Here is a 21,402-nt window from a genome sequence, read left to right as displayed (position 1 = left end):
AATAGTAAATTTACTGAAATAGTTTCCACTCCTTTCTTTTCCCAAACATAATTATTATCTTTCCCTTTCTTTTCTCTCCTTACTCAACCAAACACAATACCAAATCAAAATTATCTTTCCATTCCCTTTTACTCGTAACTAATCTTATCCTTCCCCTTTAAACCCACCCTACCAAACATAACCTTAGTCCTCTTCTCAATTATTACTTCTTTTGGAATCATTTCTTTGATATTATAATATAATCATAATAGATTGAAATATATAATCTATCTAAAATTATAAATATATAAAAGCAAATTTTCTGTCTAAAAAAGTCAATGCAATATTCACTCACTTCCATTTTTGATGCACTCCGCCCCGCTTCGAATATATTGACTACTGACTTGTAAAGCCCTAAACTCACTTTCCTTGAACCCCACGATTTTTTCTCTTCAATTTTGACAAATATATTCAAGATTTGCTATGAGATCTACCCAACGATTGCTAGATATTCTCCCTCTGATGTCGTGAACCAGAATGTCTGATGAGCCAGACTTTCTAACTAAAAGCATTCAGGTACGTTCAAGTTATCTATATATCTGAACATTGATGAAAACAATTATCGAACAAGATCATATCTGTGTGTGTTTCTCTGTGTATTTATGTGTTTATTTTTGCTGGGTAAATGTTAATTTGTTTGGTATTAGTATTGGTGAAAGAAAATTGATAGTCAACCTTATGGATTAGGACTTACATAGAAGAAAGAAAAAAACTGGAATAGAAATCAGTTGTTATTGTTTAACTTGTTAGGGATTGATAATTTTTAGTTTGTTGAATGAGCACATTTGAAGACACGAACACTATTTAGGAAATATTCCCAAAACTTAAAATTTTTGTTTCCTTATTATGTTAATTGAGAACAGAAGGGGGCAGTAGTGATATGGTACTGTAATTGTTGTAGTGGCTTCATGATTTGCCTAAGTTAACATCCACATAAGTAATGGTGAAATTGGGTTTCCGATTTAACTTCAAAAAGAAGAAGTCGATGAAAAACTGAAGGTTGAAAAACTGATGCAGCACCTAACTAGAGGAATGCATGAGGCAGTATCACGTGCACAGCAGGCAAGAGAGTTTAAGCCTTAGTGGGAGCGTTATCAAAGAGATCAACAATTTCTGCAAATTAAAATTTTGAACAGTCTAATCTAAAGCACGTAGCTCGAGAACGGGAATGCCTGTGGAACCAGACTTGCCAACTAAATGCATTCAGGTACGTTCAAGTTATCTAAATACCTAAAGATTGAAGAAATCAACATCTGAACCAAATGTGTTTTTTATTTATTTATTTATTTATTTTTTCTTTCTTGTAATATTCCCAAAACTTAAAATTTTGTTCCTTATTACGTGATGTAGGACAAGGGAGAAGACTTAAATAGTTGAGAACTCAAAGAATTTAGAGGCTAAAGTCCAAAGAACTAGGGCTGAAATTTGGAAGTTCGATAGTAGAAATGTATAGAAACAAAGGAGTAGTGGCTGGAAATTCAAATAAACAGATTGGTAGAGAGAAGTGATTGAAAACATGAAAAATCCTATTGGCATCACACCAACTGAAAACAAAAACCTATTAGAATCACTCCAACAGGGCCTAGGCTTCACACCTAGAGAATGCCTCACACCTTCAGAATTTGTGAATCACTCACAAAGTAACCTTAAAGGATATTTTTATTCATTCATTGACTTCTTCACCAAGATTACATTATACCCATTTTATAGCATCTTATGACCCTTCGACTACCCCTAATTGAGACAATCAATACTTGACTCTTAACATATTAAAAATAATTAGGTACTCAATATTTGACTCTAGGATTATCCCATAATTGAGGCAATCAATTGACCCTTGGATTACCCTATAATTAAGGTAATCAATACTTACCTAATAGCATAATTAAAATAACTAAAAGTTAACCAAATTTCCCAATGATTCAAACTCAATGTGGACCCATATTATCTAGCCTATGCCAACTCGAATATTCGAATCCTCCTTTTGGTGCCTTTTATACACATTTAAAGATTTCTGCCATTAATCTCCATTAATTCTCTTCGGCTTGGAAAAAATCGACTCCAACGAGTTAAAGGGATGAAATTGCTCATATCAAGCCACACGACACTCAATCCATTCTGATAAATTTTCATCCACCGTGTCGTGATAAGCTTAAGCTCTTCCATGACACAGCCAAATTGATGGTGAATTTTCTTAGCCAGGTCGACCATGTCCTTGAACCTACGGAAGACGAGAGGAACAATCCATGGGATTTGGAAACAGCGCCTTCCAAACAAAATCCTTCGTTCGTAACAACCCATGGGATTAGGATCTTTCTCATCCTAGTAGAGCACCTTATCAGACACATTGCGGTGGAGAACAACCTCTTCATACACATTAGATGACTCAATCCACCTGAGAGTACACAATCCCTTCTCATGAATCCCCATCACCTGATTTATGAGTGACTTGGTCTCTTCTTCTTCTTCTTATAAGACACCATCATCATCATCATCATCATCAAAGCCATGTCCATGGTGATGAATTTTCTTTGCAGGCATTTGAGATTCGAGCCATGAGAGAATCTCTATCATCTGTCTTGGAAATCAACTTGATACAATCAATTTATATCATCAAAGTCTTAGAGCCATCACTAATTTTCTTAGCCATGACCACAGAATCACAATAAATATCCTTATCTTCATAATGTCGTTGAACCTACTGAAGAGGAGATCGAGGAAATTCAATGCCAGCCACGCTTCCATCTATCTTCAAGACAATGTTGAACAATACGAATGGGTTGATGATATCTTCAACTTGGTAAGTGACCTCTCTAATTTTGCAACAATTTCTTTCAGCTGGTCGCGTAAGTTCATCCATCTTGAGGAACTTCCGCAGAAACTGCATCTCCTCATAAACCCATTCCATTTCTTCCTTCGCAGTCAAAAGCAATTCCTCGCCCAAGTTCATTAGCTGCATCATGTTCTCCAACAGAAAATCCAGTGCACTGTCCTCCCTTAAAAAGTTTTGCATCAACTGTTTGATTGGGTCACTTGATGAAGTAGCAATATGCATCAAAGGCTGAGTACCCAATAATTTCTGGGTGGATGACACTATTCACAAATTAACAACAGGTACTTTTAACAAAGGGTTCAAAAATAATGCAAAGTAAACGTAGGTGTGGGTATTCTTAAGCTAAAACTCAAATCATAATAACTTGGATGTTCCAAGAAATTGATAAGAAAAAAAACTATTAAATTATTCAAAACTTAATCCAATAAAATGTGGACAACTATGAGGATTGAATTAAAATAAAACTGTCAACTGCATGTCTATCCACAGATTAACACCTTCTGCTCACTCTAGAGAGATAGATTACAATTTTAAATATATTGATTACACAAAGTTTAATAACTTAATATACAACTGCAAATGCAATCAACCGTTATTTTAGAAATTATTAATCTTCAAGTTACAATTATGAACTGCAATATTCGCAATGGCTGTCATTTTTTACAATTGACTTTACTTAACATGAAATATATATGATCGATGATTATTTAATATACTTTTTTATGGACGATGATCTCAGTTTGTCGACTTGAGAGCCTGTGATTGATGCAATTTGTTTGGTAGTCTGTGTGATATTTACATTTTTTGCCATTTTTCATTTTTTTTTGGAAATTTTGTCGCAGCAAGGGGCCAAGGGCATTTTCATCTTTTGTCGTTTTTTGCACTGGACACTGTGGAGTGTGCCGGTTGTGTCTGAAAGTTATTTGGGGTATTTCATTGAGTCTAGGACTTTTTGAAATGTAAGGGTGGTCATTTTCGCATTTTTCCGTTTTTCGGGCCGGACGGTCCCGTGTGGGACCCGTTACCGGAATTGTCGTGCACGAGGATTTTAATTGGGTCTATTTACATTATATTTAATTTTATTTAATGTGTTTTATAAGGTGATAAAAATTATTTAATGTGTGTATATGTATATGTGGTGTAAAATGTGAATAAAAGAAAAAGGAAAATAAAATAAGAAATTGGTGGGACCCACCTTAGCCTTTAAAGAGAATTAGAGACCACATTTTAGTCTCATTTCTCACCATTTTTCTCTCACTCCCGCTGGTCTCTCTCACTCTCTCTCAAGCTTCCATTTTTCTTTTCTTTTACTTCAAACTTCAAATCTTGATTCCTTCCTTATCAATTGGAATTTTTGGAAGCCGTTTGCGGCTCTTCGAAGAGCACGACGAGGTCTACAATTTGATCGGAGTCAATCTCCATTTGGCCACCAATTGGGGGGATCTCTAAATCCTAGGGTTTGAGGTGAAATTGGAGATTTTTGCTTAATTAGAGGTAGGGGTATCTAATGCATGCAATCTTTGATTTCGGTGAATTATTTCTCTATTATTTGACTCCACCATGTCTTAATTATATGATTTTGCTTGTGGTTATATGGGCTATGTGTAATAATCATGCTAGTTGTATTCTTATATGAGAAATTAGTGCTATGAACATGTTTTAATTGAAATTATATGAAAAAGCATGCTAAGTTTAAATTCCTTATATGCCTAGAATGTTATATGTTATGAATTTGAGTTCGATTTTTGTTGAAGCTTTTGAGTTAATTATTTGATTTGATTTTATTTTGTATGCAAGAATGATGTAATTAAAATATGTGGAAATTGATATTGACATAACATGGAAATGCATGACGCATTCATGCATGACGTTAAGCATGAAAAGGGGAAAAATTTGAGTTGAAATGGAAAATTGTTTTTGAAAGAAATAAAAGAAAATATTTTGGGAAAGATTTTGATGGAAAGTTTTGTGAAAAACCCGGTCGCCTAGGAGATTGCCTATGGGTCCGTGGCGTTAATGTGATCTAGAGAGAACTAGGGAGACTGTCCTAGCGTGGTTGAGTTAACTGGGCCCCAAATGACGTCTTGGAACTTGCCTTGTGGTCAGGGACCGTTAGCCAATCCTTCTCTCGTGCCGCCATTGAGCTGCCATGGAACGGGTTGTATTAATGGTTTGGAAATGGTGGCAGAAATGGTTTTGGTAAAATTGGGGTGCGACATTGCATGACATTGCATCCTATTGCACGGCATAATTTAATTATGACTTGGATTGTCAAATTTGTTGCTATGTTTACCCCGGTATGGTATGATCCTGCTTTTTTATTTTTCTACTCATTGTGTGAATTCACGGGGTCACAAGAGGTGTGCCTTAGACACCACCTACTGAGCAATTTGCTCACCCCTTATATTTATCATTTTTCAGGGCATGGAAAGGAAGTGGCAGACGACGCTCCTCCACAGGGTTCGATGGGTTAGTAGACCATTTTGACATACCTTGTAACTATGATATCATTTTATTATTATTATTATTATTATTTTATAAACCCTGGGATGATACGTATATTATGTATTGACATAGGAAATGACGGTAGTGCCCTTAGTTGGCCTCAGGTTCGGGTAAGGACCCGATTAGCGATTCGGACCCTCGGGATCGGGTCGTTATAGTCTGCAAAGTCAGCGGTTATGGTGGTTGTCATTCCCGGTCATACTAGAAGATGCAAATTCATTACCGTTCAAGTAACAACAATACAGTGGAAATCTTGGTTTTAGTACTATGCTCAGAATTATTTTACCTCTTACCTGTAAATTATACTATGGGAAGGTCGACCTTGGTGATATGACTTTGTTTAGCACAATTCAGAAAACTATATATACCTGATTTAATACAATGCACATGTCTAAATAATCTTGATAGTAGATGTAAAACCTCCAAACTCCTTATTTTCTTTACCATAAATGTAGGCCACAATCAACCAAGATTGTATTCTGTACTCTTTGGAAAGAGAAGTTATCCCACGAGTTTCTTTTCTTCTCGAGTTGTATAAATAAGTGCATTTTTGCTATTTAATTGCTCTGTTATGGTAAAGGGAATTCTTTCAAAAAAATTTATAGAGCGGCGTTTTTACACTTTCAGAATTTTAGGTAAAATTTGAACAGAACTTGTTAGAGCAGTGAAAATTTGGAATACCCAAATTATGCCAAAAATCTCATATTTGAGTTGCAATGTGAATTTGCATCAGGTAATTCAACTGCGGATCAAAATCATCCCCAGTGAGCCTTTTACACGGTTCTGTTGTGAAATTTATCACTATTATAATGATGTGATATCTTTCGTCACTATTATAATGATGTAAAATGTGAAGTTTGTTACTATTTGTTTATGGTCCATTTCACACCCTTTTAGTAACAAAAGTTTCCTTTGATAGTGCAAAAAAGCTAATGGGAGGGGGTTTTGATCCTGCTGATTTTAAATAACTTTAAGCACCTTTGTTTTTTTATGGTAGGTAAGCAACAATAAATTACACCTTTATGTTAAATATTATCGGCTTTGGTATTTTCATCCAATAATATTATAATCAGGATAAAACGGACACGGCCGGCCTCTGAAGCGGAGAAATTGAGATCATAATTGACAATTTTGTTTATATTATTAAAGAATGTGTCACAGTTACCCATTTTTTTTTTTTTCTCTTCTATGCAGTTGTATGATCTGTTTGTTCATTGAGAGATCAATTACCAGCTGCCAATTCAAACAAAAAGAATATTGAATCGAGTTAGAGATGGCAGACACTGCTCTCGATTTTCTGTTGGAGAACATGGTACAGCTGATAAACTGCAACAACGAACTGATTCTCAAGGTTTATGAGGACAAGCTGATCAGAAAAGACCAAATTGAATGGCTTTATTCGGAGCTTCAATGCGTGCGAGCGTTTCTCTATGATACGGAGGAAATACGCAGTGAAATTCAGAAAGTGAATGATCTCGTGACAAGAATTAGAGATGTGACTTGTGAGGTTGAAGATATCATTGACTCGATCATAGCCAATGCAGTCATGCAAAACGAAAGGAGCTGCATGTCAGAGAAACATGAAGATGTGACATGTTTATCAATAGATCAGTGGTCCAACGATACAAAACCTCTAGCTTCAGTGGAGGTACGGGTGCGTGAGTACCAACTCAGCAAAAATAAAGATGTGACATGGTTGAGAAAATTTGTCCATGCTTTTTCCAGAAAGAAGAGGAACTTCATGGAAGGTATTAACTCCTTTATGGGTCAAATAAGTTGTCTTGCCTGTGTTTCTGCCAAACAGATGAAGAATACCACAGGAGAGCTTGATTCTACAAAGATGAAGACTGTCGATGCAGAAGAGACAGATGGAAGTGATATTGTCTCTCCGAAAAAGATGATGAATGTCACAGGAGAGCATGATTCTGAAAAGATGAAGACTGTCGACGCAGAAGAGACAGATGGAAGTGATATTGTCTCTCCGAAAAAGATGATGAATGTCACAGCAGAGCATGATTCTGAAACGATGAAGACTGCCGATGCAGAAGAGACAAATGGAAGTGATATTGTCTCTCCGAAAAAGATGATGAATGTCACAGGAGAGCACGATTCTGAAAAGATGAAGAGTGTCTTAGAAGAGGCTGATGATAGTGAAAAGATAACGGATCTCATGGAAGAGATTAAATTGAAGGCAGCTGAGAAAACTCAACACGACTTAGAGAGCGTTGTAGAAGAGATCAAGTCTATCAAGATAGAAGTGTTGCAGATTTATGATAAGAAGATGTATGGCATCGATGTCCCACAAATCAGAAAGTCTTCTCATGGAGCTTCATCATCGAGAGCCAGCAACCCTATTGTAAAGGGTGAAATCATTGTGGGTTTTGGTGATGATGTGACAATGATAATAGAATTGCTTACTGAAGAACATGAAAAACAGCTAAAAATTATCCCTATCGTTGGGATGCCTGGGCTCGGGAAGACAACTTTGGCCAAAAAAGTGTACAATGATCCTTTCATCGAATATCACTTCTATATTCGTGCTTGGACCTATGTGTCTCAAGTGTACCAGAAGAGAGACTTGTTGCTTAGCATTTTAAGTTCTGCACGTATTGAGCTTACAGGCAATATTAACCTAATGAACGATGAAAAGTTGGGTGAAGAGCTGTACAAACGCCTAAAAGGTAATAAATATCTCATTGTTATTGATGATATATGGAACATTGGAGCTTGGGATAATTTGAAGATATATTTCCCAAATGATAACAACGGAAGTAGAATTATGTTCACCAGTCGGATTGTAGATGTTGCTGTGTCTTTGAATGCCAAACCTCACTATTTAAGGTTTTTGACCGAAGATGAAAGTTGGGAACTACTGGAACAGAAGGTATTTCAGAAAGAAAGCTGCCCTGCAGAGTTATTGGAAATGGGGAAGATAATTGCCACAAAATGCCAAGGACTACCACTTGCAATTGTTGTAGTATCTGGACTTCTTGCAAAGAAAGAGAAGACACAATACTGGTGGAGGCAAGTTGCTGAAGGTTTAAGTTCATATATTGCAACTGACCCAAAGGAGTACATGAACACGCTGGAATTGAGTTACAACCACTTGCCTCATCACCTGAAACCATGCTTCCTTTATTTTGGCGCATTTCCAGAAGACTATGAAATACCTGTGTGGCAATTGATGTGGTTATGGGTCGCCGAGGGATTCATACAGCAACATGATGAGAAAAGTTTGGAGGAAGTGGCAGAGGATTACTTGATGGATCTAATTGACAGAAGTCTAGTAATTGCTTCCAAGAGAAAGTCCAATGGTAAAATCAAAGTGTGTCGTGTTCATGATCTCTTGCGTGATTTATGCCTGAGAAAAGCTCAAGAACTGATTTTCCTTCAACAGGTTCTCCAGTATGAACAGACATCTTCATCTTCTTCAAATCCCTTTGCATATAAGCAACGTCGCATGTGCATCCAGGATAACATTGTTGATTATACTTCTTTAAAGGGTTTCGAGCATCACATCCGATCTTTCTTATCCTTTAGCCATTCGGTTTATAACTTGCCTGTGAAGCACGTCTCATTTGTTTGTCAAGCCTTCAAACTTCTTAGGGTGATAAATTTATTGTCCATCATATACATCAGTTTTCCGAAAGAAATAGAGAAGCTGGTTCACTTGAGGTATTTAGCACTTCATGTTGACCATGAGCATTTTCAACTATCAATGTCGAACCTCTGGAACCTGGAAACCATTATGATTGCTGGACCAAGAGGTTCCTTGGTTTTATGTGATGTTACTAGAATGGTGAAGTTGAGACATGTGTATACCAGGCGATTTATCGAAATTCCTGATGTACCTGGTGATGGATCTTCCTTTGTATTGGATAACCTACAGACCATAGGCAAATTAGATCTTTCGGGAGGCATGTGTGGCTTGGAATTGTTTCCCAATCTTAAAAAACTAAAATGCCAAGATTATGGTTTTCCAACATTGAACTTTCTAATTCACCTTGAAACCCTGAATTTATGCCATTTGGACTTACATTTTCCAACCACAAGTCAATTACATAGGCGCAATCCACATATGTATGCGTTCCCCCCAAATCTCAAAAGCCTTACTTTATCATACTTTCGTCTACCATGGGAGAAAATGTCATTCCTTGGAAGGTTACCTAACCTTGAGGTTCTCAAATTATCATACAAGGCATTCGAAGGACCAACATGGGACACAAATGATGGGGAGTTTCGCAAACTAAGATTCCTGAAATTTCAAGGCGTGTTTATTAAGCGATGGAACACTTGTAATGATCACTTTGTCAACCTTCAAACGTTGGTGTTGAATGACTGTCAGTGGCTTGAGGAGATCCCATCTAGTTTAGGGGATATACCTACTCTAGAGATGATTCAAGTGAGATGGTGTAAACGCTCGGCTGAAGATTCTGCCCGGCAAATTCAAGAAGAACAAAAGATGATGGGAAATGATGGGCTTAAGATCCTTATCTACTCTTTAAATCGGGATTAGGTGGCCTTCGTGGATGAGGATGACTAGGTTGACGCACGTTAGAGTTCATCAAAGCATACAGCATAATTAGTCGCTTGAATAAGGTAATAAAATTTTAGAAGACTCATCAAGTTAATTCTTCTATTTGTTTTTATTTTCTACTATATGTGAAGATTATATATCTATATATATATATATATATATATCTCTGTTGTGTGATTTCATTTCTATTTTTCCTACTAAACTTTCAAGACAACAAGAAGCCCTTGGTGCAAAATGTTTTTGCAGCATGGGTTTTTTAGTATGCATGTCATTGACAATTACATGCTTGTGAATTGCTATGGAGAAGTGATTAGTCTTCCAACACCTAATTAGACTTTGAGCATTTAGAAACGACTCTCTCTTCTTGTTCGATTTAATAATCAAAATAAGAAGAATTAAAAAAATAATAATATTGGCTGCAAATTTAGGTGGTTTTTTTTTTTTACACCACATGCAAATTTAGGTCTCTCCTCGTATATTTGTTCTCCATATCATTGTTTAGTTGACTCTTCTGATTGTAGTCATAACTAACTCCATTTGTTTATTTATTTATTAGAAAGTTTAATTAACTCCATTTATCATAATGCTTGTGAGGGTGTATTTAACACCTTAACATATTAGGACCAGCAACAGTGCATTCAGAACACACATCTTTAAGACATTTGGTTATTGTATATTTCATCTATTTGTCAATCTTATGTTTTATGTGTTATTGGATCATAAACAAGACTCAAATGGAGGGGAGTTTACAACGTAAAGAGTATGATGTTAAGGTGCGTCTTGTCGTCTTTCTCAGATCTGAATGATGATGAATGTTCTTTTGATAAGCAAACATAACTGATTTTTTTTTTTTCCTTCTTGTGTGTGTATGTGTGTGTGTAATAGCTTCTTTTGAGAAATTTGATGTGCTAAATTGCCTCTTTTGATTGAAGTTAAATATTTGTGTGTGTGTGTGTGTATGTAATGCTCTTAACTGATGTGATAGAGGTTTAAAAATTGAATTAGCAGAATCCATCTAACATATCATTGGTAGGGGTAAAATTTGACTGAAAAGACTCCATTGAAAACAAAAACAGAGGACCCAAACTGATGATTCAAATAAATATAAAGTGATCTTTAGTGTCATTCCAAATAGTATGCTTCTAACAATTGGCATAAAATAGAGCATTTCAGGTTTTTGATGAATAACCTATAGAGATGCATAGAATGATTGGAGGGTAAATATGCTACATTCTTAAGGCATCTGTCAAACCTAACTGATGCAACAGTATAATTTTGTGTTGCTAGTGATGATATGACTATGATATTATTTGGTGGGATACACACCCCACTCACATAATTTCTATTATGCATCTTCCGAATTCTGAAATGTATCACTACTCCTATTTAATTTTTGCTAAAGCATTCGTAATTGAGTTTAAATCTACTATGCCTAGAAAATCATTTTTGACTACCTAGCAAATTGTTTGTCATGTCCTAGCAATATGGTAATGTTGTTGGAAAATGCTTTCTGTAATTCTTATAAATTCTTATGGGATGAAAGTAGATAGAGGAGAGTAAGACTTGTGATTGAAACATGAGCATGTATTTCCCCATCCAAAGACTTAAGTAAGTAGGCCCCCTCCTGATATGTATGAATCCCAAATTAATGGGGAAGTCCTGCCACATCCAGATACTATCCTTCGCCCTAAGAACCTCTCAGACTCATAGTCTTACATTTGTCATTTCTGGCCCAAAGTCTGGCCAATTTGAGAAGTGTTGATAGGTTTAGGGGATTCTTTATTTTCACAGCTTAGAGAAACCGGGGATAGGGACAAATGTAGAAAACACTCCTAAAGTATACTCTACGTAACACTTTTATTCCCTATTTGAAAAAGTGTATAAAAAATATCACTAATCTTTTCACATTGTGCAAAAATACTCCATCTGACATAAATTAGTGTTGTAATATCTGTTTTGCCCTTTTATTCTTTCGAAAATGTCTAAGGGGGTATATATGTGTAATATTTTCATTTTTTCATCATTTTTCATTTTTTTCCGGAATTTTTGTCGTTGCAAGGCATTTGTCATTTCTGGCCCAAAGTCTGGCCGATTTGAGTAGTGTTGATAGGTTTAGGGGATTCTTTATTTTCACAGCTTAGAGAAACCGGTGAACTCTTTACGTAAGTGTTACAGTCATACCATCAACAGACCAAACTAAAGGATAGTACTTTTCAAAAGGGAAAGACATAAGGAATTTTTCCTGGTTGACTACCTAGAAAATCATTTTTGACTACCTAGCAAACTGTTTGTCATGTCTTAGGAATAGGGACAAGTGTAGAAAATACCTATAAAGTATACTATGCGTAGCACTTTTATCCCTTATTTGAAAAAATGTACAAAAAATGCTCTTAATCTTTTCACATTGTGCAAAAATACCTCATCTGACATAAATTAGTGTTGTAATATCCGTTTTGCCCTTTTATTATTCCGAAAATGCCCAAAGGGATATATATGCTACTAATCTCATAATATATGGGTGTTATGTGCACATTACCTTATATATATATATATATATATATATATATATATATATATTTTTTTTTTTTTTCTTTTGAAACTTTTTTCTCTATATCTAAACAATTTTTTTTTAAAACTTTGAGAATTTGTAGAATAAGTATTTTATTTTTTTTAAGATTTCAGTTTACTCTTTTCTACTATTTTTTTTTTTTTTCGTACCAACACTGTTAAACCATTCGTACCAACGCTGTTAAACCAAAAAAAAAAAAAAATTCCCAAAATCAGTGTGCACTGATTTTTGGAGTTTGAAAAAAATTTAATTTCTTTAATTTGTACTTTATTTTTGTTTCCTTATTTTCTATTTTTATCTTTACTTTTCTTTTCTACTTTTATTTTTATTTTATATTTTTATCTTTACTTGTCCATTGTCGACGTTCTCTAATAGTGTCATTTTCGGTCATTTTATAAAATTATTTGTTTTTATATATTTTATAAAATATTTCAATAAAGATAATTTAATCAATTTAGGGTTTAAATTTATCAGATGGATCTATTTGCACCAGATTGAAACTTTAGGGGTGTTTTTTGCACTAAAGGGGCATCATCCAATAGTGTCATTTTTGGTCATTTTACAAAATTATTTATTTTTATATATTTTATAAAATGGTTCAGTAAGGGTAATTTAGTCAACTTAGGGTTTAAATTTGTTAGAGGGACCTATTTGCACCAAATTGAAACTTTAGGGGTGTTTTTTGCATGTGATGGGTGTGATATGCAATGCAAGTATACTTTATGGGTGTTTTTGCACTCGACCCCTTAGCAATATGGTAATGTTGTTGGAAGATGCTTTCTGTAATTCTTACAAATTCTTATGGGATGAAAGTAGATTGTGGAGAGTAAGACTTGTGATTGAAATCTTCTTTGCAAATTTTTGCAAACTTGGAATTGATTGACTCCTTTAATCAAGCAGTAGGTTTGGTCGGTTAAGAGTGTGATTACATGATTAATTAACAATGCTAGTGATTCAGGGTCCAATAAGGTCTAGTTTCTGTTATTTTATTTTATTTGTCTATTTTTAATTTTTTTCTTCATAAATGAGTTAATTTCATTGGAAAAGATAATCCAGTACATCAAAGATACACGAGGCCATACTATACATTTTTTATTTTCTCTATTATATCTAGTTTATGCATCTGTTGAGAGCATAAGAGAGTTGAAAAGTCCGTAAAAAACAATAATCCAACAAGAGCAAGCAGAGAAGTCCTGAGAAATGTTAGGTGCCATTACGGTTTGGAAAATGATTTTAAGGCGCGATTAGTTAAAGTGATTTGCTTAACGTATAAGTTTTAATTTGTCATTTATGTAAAATATAAGGCAGTAGGACATTTCACTTTTTTATATTTGGTAAAGATGACCCATCCAAAGGTGTAGGTCAAGTAATCCCAAGATAAAACCAAAAGCTGTAGGTCAAGTAACCCAAGGGATTAGCCTAGTGATAAAATCACTTGGACTTTAGTGCCTTCTTAGCACCAGGTTTGGGATTTGATTCCGACTAAGATTTTACGATTACTTAGAACCACGCCTCCAGCGACTTACTCGTCCCAAAGTGGGGAGACTCTCTTCCTGGATCATGCTCAAGAACGATCTCTCTCCCGGCAAATATAGTGAGACAATGTACATAGAGTTTGATGATGTTGATGAAGACCGAATAATGGCTCTCGACCACGTACAAGGGCAAATGAAAACATTTACCCACCATGGGTCAGACCGAATACGGTCATTTTTTTACTTTCTTTAGTCCCACTTTTATTTTTGTTTATTAGGTAGAGACTGTTGTCTTGCACTATTATCAATAATTATTTATTTTGGAGTTGTCACATAAAATAAGGTTTTGTTGTGTTAGGTCACCTTAGAATATCTAAGGACTTGAAAGGATATTTAAATATTTGTTATTTGACATCCATTTTAATTTATATAAACTGGATTAAAGGTTCGAGAGTTTAGTTGTGCATGTGGAAGGTGTTAGGCACCCATAACACCCATAGTACAAGGTTACTTTAATTTCATGTAGCATTCAAAAAGATAAATATATGTGTAATTCAACACTTAAAAAAGATGTTTTATTCAAATGACTTAAAAACTTAACCTTACTTATAATAAAATAAGATTGATGTTTTCATAGACATACATTATTAAGAAAAGAATGACTTTAAGAAGTGTTTTTATAAGCAAATATAAATTTTAGAGAATGAAGTGACCAAACCTAAAAGTAAAACATGCGTTTAATGCATGTGAGTGGAAGTGTAATGTAAAAAATTGTAAAGAATAAAAAAATTATATATAAGAATAATTTTGCATTATTATTTATTATATAAAAATTTAAAATAAATTATAAAAAAATTAAATATCAAAATATTTTGTATATAGAATACTTAGGCCCCGTTTGGGAAGTGTAGTGTGATGTAGTGTACTGCTCTAGCCTAGAACAGAATAAGTATTTTGTAGTGTGATGTTCTGGAATGAGAATAAAACATGTTTGGTGTTCCAAGCTTGCTCTACCGAATCATGGAACAAAAATATGGTAGAATATGTTTGGTAATGTATCTTGTTATAAGAAATATGAGAACAAAACATGTTTGGTGTTTCAAAGTGTAACCAAAATTAATTTGATAAATAAAATAATTAACTATGTTGGATTAAAAATGTTTTTAAATAATATTTTCTTCAATACATTTTTTCTAACGTTATTGTATAAAGTTACAAAAAATGATTATATTACGCCGGAAATATTGTTCTTCCATTTATATTAATTTATTATAATAACCATATAAATAAATTAAAAAATTCAAATATGGAACTGAAATAAAGTTTCAAAAGATCATAGTTTCATGAATTTTAATATATTACATACATGAGTATAAAAAATATTACAGCATTCGCCAACAGTCATAATAAAAGTTCATGAAATAAAATTAAACTTTCAATACAACATCATTTCTCAACAGCGACAATAATAAACAACAACAATATGAGCAAAAACAATAAGAATATAGTTATAGTAAGACAACAACAACATCCATAAATAATGTAGTTTTCTCGATTTTGTTGAGCTTGCATAACAGCAACTACATCCTCCAATTCTTCCTGTACATGACCGCCCACTTACAGACGTTGATGCATGTCATCCAACCATATAAATGCACGATCATGTGACTAAATTAGAAAAAAGAGTTGTACATTATCAGAATGCACCTGTAACACTAAGATGTATTTAAAATATTCCGGAAATGTAAAGAAAATTGTATACCTCCCAAGCTAGACATCTATAGAATGATCGTCCATAATTCTTAGATGTTCCAGCCGTATAAAGATTCATGCGACCCCTCCCACATGCACAAGGTGGCCCGTCACCCTGTATCTTATACATGACTGCATATGCAAACTATAAGACTGATCCAAAGAAGTTAATAAAAAAGATAAAGTTAATCAAAATAGTTATTACAGTTATCCTGATTGTAAAAAAGAAAAACAATAAAGTAGTTGTTACAGTTATGCAAATACTAACAAATGGAACAAGTATAAAGTAATTATTACAGTTATCCAAACGTGGTAAACATGTAAATCCTATTTCAAGGGTGATGACTTGCATTCCATATAGTATCGGCAATATAATCGTGTACAATATCCATTGGTCGCGAGCGAGACTGCGACACATTGGGTTGAACATCAATTTCATCATCTCCAAAACTATCATCCATCATTGCTTCCACAGTTGCATCATTAAATATTGGATCCACATGCGCCTCCTTTCTTATAAAGTTATGAAGTGTGCAACAAGCTAAAATAATAGCAACTTGAGCTTCAAACTTAGAAGGGGGCATTTGCTTCAAGATGGGGAATCTCATATTAAGCATCCCAAAACAACGCTCAATTATATTTCGTAATGATAAGTGCCTGTGATTATAAATTTCCTCTCTACCTTGTGGTTGCCGATGAGCTCTACGGTATTCTTAGAAGTGGTACCGTTGGCCCCTGTAGGGAGCCAAAAAACCCGGTTGGTTGGCATATCCGGAGTCAATTAAATAATATTTCCCTGCCATTTTACAAACTATAAGGCACGTTTGGGAACCATGATATTTAAAATAAGTATTGTAAAATTATTAGATAAATGAAATTTACCTTCTAGAGGCATTAGGAAATGTAAATCCTCATTATTAATTGTCTCGTTCAGTATCTTAGAATCATTAGGAGACCCCTCCCATCTAGTTACAACGTACGTGAATATCATATCAAAATCACAAACAGCCATTACATTTTGTATGGTATGCCCCTTCCTACCACGAAATGGTATTTGCTGGTCCACAGGCACATTTGCATGGACATGAGTTCCATCAATTGCCCCAACGCAACCCTTAAAAAATGGGTGGTATTTTTTTGACTTTCTTATATGGTTAGGAATTTCGGTAAAATCTAGGGCGACAATAATCTGTTTCCCTAAATCACAGATTTTTTGTAAAACCGCATGGAAGTATTTTGAAATTGTATACGTAGAGTGTTGAAATCTTTCTGCGACCACACGATTCCTTTCATTATGAGCTAAAGTAAGCAAGAATATGCCAACTTGTTTATAAACACTTACACCTGTTGAGTCTTTCAACCCTAATAACTTAAGCTCTCCACACAACTTCAAAAAAACAGGGGTGGACATCCTGAAATTTTCAAAACATCTATTTTCATGTCCATACAATATCTCTATTATATATGCTTCCCCGGTTAAAAGAGAATCCCTACAAGGTTGTTTCTCGTAATGTTTCTTATAATAGTCCAATATATATGCCATTATGATGATACACTCATTCTCCTTATCACCATCATCATACAAGTTAATTATTGTTCTAATATCCATCTGTATAGTACAACATTTAACAAACATTATAAATTACAATAATTTCAAGCTTTGTTAAACAAAATAAAAATTATTAGGGCAAGGCAACAACTAAAATCAAAACAAGCGAAATAGTTATATTGTCATTACACTGAAACCAAATAATATATCAACGAGTGTACTTAATATTACAATCACCCAAAGTCATAGCAAAAGATAATAACAAATAAAAGCGACGCACAGAAAATCATAATACGTAGTAATACAGTCATCCAAATTCATAATAAAACTAACATGCCAAGTTAAATTCCATTGATCCAACCAACCCTCTTTTCATCCGAAAGGTCATTAAGAAAGAAATCCCTCCAAAGTTCATCATTACGTAACATCTGGGTGACCTTAGCATATTGTTTCATATCAACGCCCTCCAACTTATTCAGAATGTAACAACATAATTTAAACCCTTTGTCTTATTCGGAGAATTTACTTCAACCTGCCCAGCTTCCTGCCCTGTTTTCATATTAGATGATAAAGAAGCGACTATGGCCCTTTCAATTCGATTTGTTTTCTCTCTACTAGCCTCACTCATTTTCTCCATGACACGATCCATTGTGGAGGCAAAAGTCTCTCTCCTTGGTTTCTTACCACGAGGGTCAGGAGAAGGATTGAACTCATGACCGCCTAACTCAGCAAAATCATCATTAAGGTCAAATGAGGTATGTGTGCCTTCATGGTGTGCGGGGGTTTGGTTGAGAATGGGTGGACTGTAGGAAGTATGGACATGTGCACCTGTAGCGTGTGTGCCTCCAAATACGGTTGTGAGCTTATCAAAATGATTGCATGGCTTCTTTCGATACTTACCATATTGGAAATTCACCTACAAATTATTAAATTACTATTAATATTAATTGAAGTATAATTTTTTGTAAAATCAGCATAAATTTATTTAAAAAACTAACCTTGATCAATCTAGTCCATCTTTCATTTTTAACTATAACCATGCCCGTCTCAGCATTGTATCCCATGCCTGTTTCTCCTAACAAACTCATAAAGGCTCTGTAGTCTACCCTCAGGTGGTTGAATTTGCTCTTAAGTTGTTTCAGTTCATAGTTCTTGCCTGTACGGCTAGTCATGCCTTTCCGTATATTCTTCCAACCATTTGGAGTAAAAGTTGTGTTATTCCGATTACCGGCATAGACTTCTTCCTCCATACAGATGATGAAAGCTTCAAGATGGGAATCATCCCATACTAGTTTTCCATCATCGGTATTCTCTGTAAGGTCCTCTATTTCTAAGTCTACCACATTGTTAGCATTGATATCCATCTAAAAACAAAAAACTTCCAATTTGCAGGACTACTCCAATGCCATGCATCTTCTTCTGATAAATATCCATTCCCTCTCTCTTGATTGACTTGATATCTTCCTTCACATTGTCAAGATCTCGATGCATATACCGAATGAATTCATTTGTTCCCCATTTGACGGCCTCCATTGCCTCTATGTTGACAGCCTTACTCTCTTCCATGACACCGCCAAATTCCTGAATTTTATCAGCCGGGTTGATTATCTGTTCCAACTAATTGAAGAGAGGACGAATTCGATCGGGTACCTGAGACTCAAGCCACATGACACTCAATCCATTCTGAGAAATTTTCATCCACCGTGTCATGATAGACTTAAGCTCTTCCACGACGCAACCAAATTGATGGTGAATTTTCTTAGCCAGGTCGACCATGTCCTTGAACCTACGGAAGACGAGAGGAACAATCCTTGGGATATGGAAACAGAGCCTTCCAAACAAAATCCTTCGTTTGTAACAACCCATGGGATTAGGATCTTTCTCACCCCAGTAGAGCACCTTATCAGACACATTGCGGAACGGAGGAGACTCAATCCATCTGAGAGACTAGTACTCAATCCCTTCTCATGAATCTCCATCACCTGATTTACGAGTGACTTGGTCTCTTCTTCTTCTTCTTCTTATAAGACACCATCATCATCATCATCAAAGCCATGTCCATGGTGATGAATTTTCTCTGCAGGCATTTGAGATTCCAGCCATGAGAGAATCTCTATCATCTGTCTTGGAAATCAATTTGATACAATCAATATATTTCATCAAAGTCTTAGAGCCATCACTAATTTTCTTAGCCATGACCACAGAATCACAATAAATCTCCTTATCTTCATAATGTCGTTGAACCTACTGAAGAGGAGATCGAGGAAATTCAATGCCAGCCACTCTTCCATCCATCTTCAAGACAGTGTTGAACAGTACGAATGGGTCGATGATATCTTCAACTTGGCAAGTGACCTCTCCGATTTTGCAACAATTTCTTTCAGCTCGTCGCATAAGTTCATCCATCTTGAGGAACTTCTGCAGAAACTGCATCTCCTCATAAACCCATTCCATTTCTTCTTTCTCAGTCAAAAGCAATTCCTCGCCCAAGTTCATTAGCTGCATCATGTTCTCCAACAGAAAATCCAGTGTACTGTCCTCCCTTAAAAAGTTTTGCATCAACTGTTTGATTGGGTCACTTGATGAAGTAGCAATATGCATCAAAGGCTGAGTACCCAATAATTTCTGGGCGGATGACACTATTCACAAATTAACAACAGGTACTTTTAACAAAGGGTTCAAAAATAATGCAAAATAAATGTAGGTGTGGGTATTCTTAAGCCAAAACTCAAATCATAATAACTTGGATGTTCCAAGAATTTGATTAAAAAAAAAAAAATACGATTAAATTATTCAAAACTTAATCCAATAAAATGTGGACAACTATGAGGATTGAATTAAAATAAAACTGTCAACTGCATGTCTATCCACAGGTTCACACCTTCTGCTCACTCTAGAGAGATAGATTACAATTTTTAATATATTGATTACATAAAGTTTAATAACTTAATATACAGCTGCAAATGCAATCAACTTTTATTTTAGAAATGATTAATCTTCAATTTACAATTATGAATTGCAATACTCGCAATGGCTGTCATTTTTTACAATTGACTTTACTTAACATGAAATATATATGATTGATGATTATTTAATATACTTTTTTATTGACGATGATCTCAGTTCGTCGACTTGAGAGGCCATGATTGATGCAATTTGTTTGGTAGTCTGCAAAGTCAGCGGTTATGGTGGTTGTCATTCCCGGTGGTACTCGAAGATGCAAATTCATTACCGTTCAAGTAACAATACAGTGGAAATCTTGGTTTTAGTACTATGCTCAGAATTTTTTTTCCCTCTTACCTGCAAATTATACTATGGGAAGGTCGACCTTGGTGATATGACTTTGTTTAACACAATTCAGAAAACTATATATACATGATATAATACAATGCACATGTCTAAATAATCTTGATAGTAGATGTAAAACCTCCAAACTCCTTATTTTCTTTAGCATAAATGTAGGCCACAATCAACCAAGATTGTATTCTGTACTCTTTGGAAAGACTAGTTATCCCACGAGTTTCTTTTCTTCTCGACTTGTATAAATTAGTGCATTTTTGTTATATAATTGCTCTGTTATGGCGCGGGGCTTTTGCGCTTTCAGAATTTTCGGTAAAATCTGATCAGAATTTGTTAGAGCAGCGAAAATTTGGAATACCCAAATTATGCCAAAAATCTCATATACTTGTGTTGCAATGTGAATTTGCATTAGGTAATTCAACTGCAAATCAAAATCATCTCCGGTGAGTCTTTTCTGCGGTTCTGTTGTGAAATTTATCATTATTATAATGACGTAATATCTTTAGTCATTATTATAACTGATGCTGTTCCATTTCACACCCTTATAGTAACAAAAGTTTCCTGCCGATGATTAGCTACCATTTAAATAACTTTATGCACCTTTGTTTTTTTATGGGTAGGTAAGCAACAATAAATTACACCTTTATGAATGATCGACTTTGATATTTTCATCCAATAATATTATAATCAGGATAAATCGGACACGGCCGGCCTCCAAAGCGGAGAAATTGAGATCATAATTGACAAATTTTTTTATATTAAATAATCATTAAAGAATCTGTCACAGTTTCCCAATTTTCTCTCTCTTCTATGCAGTTGCTTGATCTGTTTATTCATTGAGAG

At 34.8% G+C, this 21,402-nt stretch overlaps 1 protein-coding gene across 4 annotated transcripts; it reads left to right on the top strand.

Annotated features, from left to right (window-relative positions):
* Positions 1 to 335: 335 nt before the first annotated feature.
* On the top strand, positions 336 to 20,702 carry LOC132295390 (putative late blight resistance protein homolog R1A-3). 4 transcript variants are annotated; one of them, XR_009478458.1, is made up of 5 exons: positions 336 to 555; positions 1,057 to 1,246; positions 5,294 to 5,341; positions 6,572 to 9,976; positions 20,383 to 20,702. XR_009478458.1 is itself a non-coding variant. In XM_059793660.1 (4 exons), the coding sequence occupies exon 4, from the start codon at positions 6,651 to 6,653 to the stop codon at positions 9,891 to 9,893; it is 3,243 nt and encodes a 1,080-aa protein (XP_059649643.1). In that variant the 5' UTR covers positions 336 to 555; positions 1,057 to 1,246; positions 5,294 to 5,341; positions 6,572 to 6,650; the 3' UTR covers positions 9,894 to 10,238. The 4 variants fall into 4 exon arrangements, 2 of the variants coding, with proteins under 2 accessions (XP_059649643.1, XP_059649644.1); XR_009478457.1 differs by lacking the exon at positions 20,383 to 20,702 and adding an exon at positions 10,643 to 10,995; XM_059793660.1 differs by lacking the exon at positions 20,383 to 20,702 and having other exon boundaries at positions 6,572 to 10,238.
* Positions 20,703 to 21,402: the final 700 nt, after the last annotated feature.

The sequence above is a fragment of the Cornus florida genome, unplaced genomic scaffold, assembly GCF_030987335.1.
Source record: "Cornus florida cultivar Cherokee Brave unplaced genomic scaffold, ASM3098733v1 CherokeeBrave_3.0.0_Hap2_Chr02, whole genome shotgun sequence".
NCBI classification, from domain to species: domain Eukaryota; kingdom Viridiplantae; phylum Streptophyta; class Magnoliopsida; order Cornales; family Cornaceae; genus Cornus; species Cornus florida.
The sequence above is the reverse complement of the archived record's forward strand: the minus strand, read 5'-3'. Positions and strand labels throughout refer to the sequence as shown.